Genomic DNA, 6,515 nt, shown 5'->3' on the forward strand with positions numbered 1-6,515 from the left:
GGGTTTCCTTTCCTTGGGCACACCAGTGGCCCCAGCAGCTTGTTGAAGGGTCCTGAGGCCCCCTTTTTGGGCAGGGGAGACAACTAGGGCATGGCTTGCAGTGGAGGGGGGAGGGGCTTATCTGTGAAGGGGCACAGCTTCCCCTGGCTTTTGGGGGCCAGCCTGTGGGCAAGAAGATGGCTGTGCTCAGGGTTTCCTTCTCCTTGGGCACCCCAGTGTCCCCAGCAGCTTGTTGAAGGGTCCTGAGGCCCCCTTTTTGGTTTTGGGGCAGGGGAGACAACTAGGGCATGGCTTGCAGTGGAGGGGAAACTCGCTTATCTGTGAAGGGGCAGAGCCCTGGGACTGGTTGGAGGGGGGAGATGCAGCCGTGGAGGTGCAGGGGCAGGCAGAGGGATATCGTGGTGGGTCTTGATGATGGGTTGACCCTAGGAGCCGGCCTCCGAGGTCAGCCAGGGAGGGATATCTGAAGGGCCATGGAGCCTCCCATGGAGCTCGAGGCTGGAGCTTGGGGATCTAGTGGAGGGCGAGAGCATGTGTTGTCCCACGGAGGGGTGAGCCTGGGGCCTTCGTGGGGACAGGGACCCTTGGCTCCAGGGGGCGAGGGGCAGGGGGCTAGTAGCGCTGTGCAGCTTTGCCCCTGGAAAGGGGGGGTGGGCAGGGGGCTTTGCCTGGGTTTGGGGCACAAGGCATTGCCTGGCAACTGCGGGGTGGGGATGCTCATGCCATCGGCCCCTCTGGCTCTTGCTAGTACCCCTCACCCATGCTGAGCACAGTGCTATCCTCGGGGCTCGCGGCGGCCAGACTGTCCCCTTCGCCCATCGCGCGGTACCCCCTCGCCTTGTACCTCCGGTGGCTGTAGCAGACTGTCGCCAGGATGGTGGCCAGCCCCGCCGAGACCGCCGCGGGGGCGCCAGCCACCTCGCCCCCTGTCAGCCCCCGGCCCCTCACCATCTCCACTGAGTGCTGGATCTCTTCTGGCTGGGTCAGCCGCCATGTGTGGCTCTGCCCATCCCTGACCCAGGTGCTGTCCCCATCCCCGCTGCTCACCAGCACGGTGTTGATGGCTGGCAGGTTGGTGGGGGGCCGGGTGAAGGGTGGCAGGCGGGCAGGCGGCAGCGAGCCCCCTGTGAAGATGCCAGCCTGGACACAGTACTCCACCTGGCAGCTATCGCTGATGAGCGCCAAGTGCTGGCTGAAGCCTGGGGGGCAGCTCTTGGCATGGGGGTCTTCGGCGGTGCCCTGATGCTGCCCTGCCAAGGGGTTCCCCGCCTGGCAGCTGAAGAAGCCCCCAAAGGGCACCGCATACTGGCCTCCCCCCTCGTAATCCTGGCTCACGCACACCCTGAGCTCGTCAAAGAGCTTCAGTGGGAAGTACCCTGAGGGGCAGGACTGGGCACCAGTGATAGAGTTGGTGCTGTGAGCGCTGAACAGCCCCCCAAAGAGGTATCCCAAGCTCGGGGCCACTGGCCCGCTCACTGCGCACCAGTAGGCACTAAATTGCACCCGTGAAAGCCAGAAGACGTCCTGGCACTCGCGGTGGCAGAAGATGCCCAGGATGCACTTCTTGTGGCACTCCAGATGGCTGTGGCCTTCCTCCCGTTCCTGCATGCCCAGCAGCACTGGAGTGTAGGTGGTGGGGCAGGAGAAAGCCCCAGTGAGGGGGTTCCTCTGCTCCAGCCCCCGACACAGCGTGCTGGTGTCGGGGCCAGCCAGCCCAGCACACTCCTGGAAGACTCCCCCGAAGGTGAAGTTGGTCATGGCACCCTCACAGGAGCCATCATCGGCATTGGCATGGAAGTTGAAGTTGGGCGAGGTGGCATCGGTGCAGCCCGGGTAGGTGTTGAAGGTGTAGTAGCGGCGGATAGCCATCTCCACTCGCCTGGCCAGCTTCTTCACTGTGGGGGTGGGCAGCTCTGGCAGGGTGCTGGGGTTAATGAAGAAGTACAGGGGCAGCCCTGAGCGGTCAAGAGCCACCAGCTGGTTTCTGATCCCCTCCTGCCAGGTCTTGAGGGTGATGCCTGGGTAAAAGGGCGTCCCACCGATGCTCTCTACCCTGGAGTTGGTGCGGTTCTCCAGATACTGCTTAGTGAAGCCAGAGCTGACATCCAGGGACTCCTCATTTTTCACACCAACGATGCTGTGGAAGGCCACGCCGGCTGAGGCGGTGACAGCACTCCGTGTGGCCCAGCTGTCCTTCAGGAAGTTTGCCTTGATCTGATCCTCCTGCACCAAGCTGGCTCCAGCATCCACGGAGGTGATGGTGTGGGTGCCATAGTTAAGCACCAGCACCTCGGCCAGAAAATCAGCCATCCGCGTCTGGTTGTTCTCCAGGTGGCTGGCAATTGTCAGCAGCTGCTTCTTGAAGCCCTTGTCCAGGACTGCCCCTGGGTCGATCTTGGCAGTGTAAACCAGGTTCCTGACTTGCACTCGGGTGGTGACAGCATGGTCTTTCACTTGGTGGGTCTTGGTTCGGTGGAAGTCATAGGAGAACTTGCCATTGATGGAGGAGAAGAGGGACAGCTCCAGGTTGATGGAGGCAGAGGTGATGCTTTGGTAATCTTTCCAGGACTCGATGATCTCAGAGTTGATGTCCAGGTTGCTCTGCTTGCGAGGGATAGTGAAGATCTCATCTGGGATGATATAAGATCCATCTTCTGTGGTCTTGCACAGCGAATAGCCCAGGTTGATAACTCTGCCCATATCCAAATTCCTGAGGTTATCCCAGCCCCCCCCCGGCAGGACTTCCAGACTTGGGAGCTTCAGGGCCTTCTTGCACTCCGAAAACCCCGCAGAGGACAGCTCCTGGGACTGCTCAGCCCCTCTCACCGAAGCCACCAACACCCAGGCGAGCAGGACCCTCCACACCACCCAGCCCATGGCTGAACCAGTGCAGGGCCCTCACTAGACGTCCGAGCAGTGAGGCAGGAGCTGGGGAAATGAGCTGGCTGGGGGTGCAGCTGCTGGGTAGTTCCTCCTTTTGGGGGTTGAATTAACAAAAAGGAAAGGAGAAGTGAGAACTGATGAATGTGAGAAATGACTTAGTGGAGCTGAGACAAGCGGGTGGGGAGCAGAAAGTAGAGGTGCCTGAGGCTCATTGCCTCCCTGTTGCAAAAGCTCCCTCTCCCCATGAAAGCTGCTCTGCTGGGGATGGGGCAGTTAGAAATCTTGCCTTCAGCTCTTCACTGTGCCCAGGGAATTTCACTGTGTGAATCTTCCTTCGCCAGTGCTTGGGTGACTCCCCCAGATGAATGCACTCTGCCCCTGGGTGACCCTGGCTCCTTCGTGCCATGCAAGGGACCTGTCCCTAGCCCCACGGCCTTGGGGTCCCACTCACATGATGGGGTGAGATCTGGCCCTGGTCGCATGGGCTTTGCTCCTGCCTCCAAGGCTTTCATCCGCAGCAGAGGCAAGGAGAAGAAGCGGGGAGGTGGTGCAGTGTGGTTTCAGCGTGGGGGACAGTGCAATGCTTGTCTCCCTTCTCTCTTGGGGAAGAGGCTGCCCACGAGCCTGGGGCAGGCACTGGTGGGTTTGGAGGTCCTCCCCATGGGGGCCAGCCCATGGCACAAGTGTGTGTCCCCCCATACCAACATCTACATTAGGGCCCTCTGCAGCCTCCTCTACCCCATCCCTGTTCTTCCCCCAGGGTCCACAGTGCCCCCAGCTGGGAAAAGCACCTCAGGATTGCTGAGCTGCAGGAAACTGGTCCCAGTGGTACTGAGCCGGCTCTGCCCAGGGATGCTGGTGCGTGGCTGGGCCCCAGTTTCAGCGGCACAGGGCAGCTGCTTCGTGTTTTGGGGAATAAACAGTTAAAGCAGCTTCCGCTGTGAAAGCTGTGACTCTTTCCATATGGACAGGCTCACTTCCCCTATTTTTGCTAGTTAGTTCCTCTTCCCAGGATCGTTCTGGCATGGGATGAGGCTGAAGCGAGAGCTGTGACTGGGGTGGGGTGGGGGGAGACGGAACCATAGATGCGTGTGTGCTTTTGCCAGGATAAGGCCGGGAGCAGGGGGAACAGATGACAGGAACATTGTCAGGGATGGCCTTGCTGGCCCCAGTGTGGGGCTTGGGCCCCAGAGTTGCTGGAAAACCCTGGTGTGGGGAGCCCCTTGCTGAAGGCTCCCACACCAACCTGGAGCCATCTGCATTTCAGACCGGGCTGTGAGGTCATCTCACCTAAAATCTAGCCGTGGGTTTCACTGCCATCCAACTTCGAAGTGTAAGCAGTGGCCCCCGGCAGAGAGCTGCGGCCGGCGACAGCTGTGGCCCCTGGGATCAGAGGAGGGAGAGAAGCCCCTTGGGGCAGACAGGAGCTGCCTTGTCTCTCCACCATGCAGGAGCAGCTCCCAAATGGAAACCAGGGCTTCTCTGTGCTGTGTCTGCTGCCATGAGCTATCCTGTCTCGTGGTGACTGAGATGCGGCAGAGCAAGGCAAAACCCGTCCACTGTACCCAGCTGGGGGATTAAAAAAAATATATTTCCTTCCTGACCGCCATGGGGTATGAGCAAATGTTGAAGCGGGAGAGCAAGCCATGCTCACCGGTTGGTGGGCTCTGGGAGGGGAGACAGAGACCTGGGCAGGGCTGCTGCTGCTGTCCAGAGGGTGAGGAAGGGGAAGCGAGGGAGGATGGCCACCAGCGGAGCTGCAGGTGCTGGAGCAAGAGGGGGAAATGTGGTTTGGACCTCCCCCCGAAAACAGCAGAGCCATTAAATGCTTGGGGCCGGGGCGAGGGGTGGGATGTGCTGCTCATGGAAAGCCACAGCACTGATGCAACCCAAATTGGCAGGGCCTGGGATGGATGGAGGCTACGGAAAACCTTTTTGGTGCCGATTCTGGGCTTCTGGGTGCCAGGTCTGACATCTGGCCCCATTGCTGAGTCTGGCAGGGACCCTTGGCCACCTGGGTCCCAGCCCCAAGCACACGGTGCCCCAGCACACCAGGCTTGTGCACCATCATCATGCTGGGGCTTCCTGTGAGCTGGGATTCCTTGCAGTGGTGCGTCGTATAGCCTCATCCTGCTGCTTGTTCCTGGCACTGGGAAGTCGAGAATAAATTCGGCTGGGAAGGCAGCACAGTTCAGTGCTCCGGCTGTAAAAAGCGGGTGGCCTTAGAAAAATGCCCAAGGGCTACTAATAAATATATCAGTTTGCAGCAAAGTTCCTGGTGGGAGGAATTAGAGATTGTTACTCAGTGAACAGAAAAACCACAGATTGTAACCCCTGAGCAATATGAGCCTAAGTGCTTGTGGGGATCACCCGAGACTGACGTTAAACCAGAAAAGCATGAGGTAGCCTACAGCCACCAGGGCTTGCGTCAGCCAGCGATTGGTTGCTGGCTTGGATTGCTGCTCAGCACCAAAGCACAGAAATTTCTTAGGATTGATGAAAAACTGTGTATATATCATGTCAATAAATAAATAGAGAGTCTATATATACACACCCACACATATAGATATTTAAGCTTTTCTTGGCTATGCAGAAACCTGAAAGGGGAGGGGATACTTTTACAAGAAACAATCCTTTTGTCCTCATTGATGTTTTATTTTTAGGCAAAGCCTGCAGAATCTTGTCATAATGAGAAGTGGAGAAATGTGAGTTCAAAAGCCATCAAAATGAATTGTGGGGTTTTTCAGTTTTGTTCCCTTTTCCGGCTGCGACTATTAGCAGTTGGTAGAGGAGGTGGCCTGATTTGTGAATTTCTGTGGAGAAAGCAGGACTGAGCAATTTTGCGAGCTCTGTACCTGGCACATGGGCTGGTAAATGAAGGAGACAAAATGGGAACTCAGGCCATGCAGATGCAGGTATGACTTGAGTGGTTGTAAGCGTGGTCCTGGCTGCTTGTTTTAATTAACGTCTCTGCATTAAGACGGTGATTCGATCTAGTGTCAAGACCTGCCTCCTAGAGAGACCCAAACTCAAAGCACCTTCAGGCAGAAGGGCCCTTTCTCCTGAAAGTCAGCCACAACCTGTTTTTCTACAAGTGATCTCCTGAAATTTTTAGGGCTCTGTAGACCATCTCGACAGGGTCAGGCCATTCCCCAGCAGAGAGCTGCAAAAGCAGTGAGGAGCCCAGGAGGCCCCTGGTGACAGTTTCACCGTGCCACTGGGACTGGTGACAGCCAGCACACACGCGGGGATGGCAAGGCCAGACAGGAGGAGTAAGCATGTCTTGCCTGACCTCTATGCACCCGAAGCCAGCTTTGGCTATTCCTGTTCCCTGCCCCACCTGATGCAGACCAGTGCTTTAAGTTGCTCTTAAATGAACATAATTTAAACCCACTCTTTTTTTCTCTTTCTGTCCCATGTTGCTTGTGCAACCTCTGGCATGGAAGGTGTAGAAAACAGTCTTTAAGCACTTACAGACTGTCTTCTTCCTGGGTAGAGTAAAACCAAATTTTTTAGCAGTACCCTTACAGCACCAGAGGGAGTGTGAGCAATTAGGGGCGTGCTAATTAACCCCTTTGTAAGGACATTTCCCAGGGAGTCTAACTGCAGGTGAGTGGGCCATTTAATGGGCC

At 57.3% G+C, this 6,515-nt stretch overlaps 1 protein-coding gene across 1 annotated transcript; it reads right to left on the reverse strand.

Annotated features, from left to right (window-relative positions):
* Nucleotides 1-744: 744 nt before the first annotated feature.
* Nucleotides 745-2,877, reverse strand: MPEG1 (macrophage expressed 1). The gene has a single exon (XM_009290894.1). The coding sequence runs from the start codon at nucleotides 2,875-2,877 to the stop codon at nucleotides 745-747; it is 2,133 nt and encodes a 710-aa protein (XP_009289169.1).
* Nucleotides 2,878-6,515: the final 3,638 nt, after the last annotated feature.

The sequence above is a fragment of the Aptenodytes forsteri genome, unplaced genomic scaffold, assembly GCF_000699145.1.
Source record: "Aptenodytes forsteri isolate BGI_AS27 unplaced genomic scaffold, ASM69914v1 Scaffold654, whole genome shotgun sequence".
Lineage (NCBI taxonomy): Eukaryota > Metazoa > Chordata > Aves > Sphenisciformes > Spheniscidae > Aptenodytes > Aptenodytes forsteri.

What these genes read in the sequence shown, in the direction of transcription:
- MPEG1 (XM_009290894.1), bottom strand. Translation starts at nt 2,877, where the DNA reads ATGGGCTGGGTGGTGTGGAGGGTCCTGCTCGCCTGGGTGTTGGTGGCT.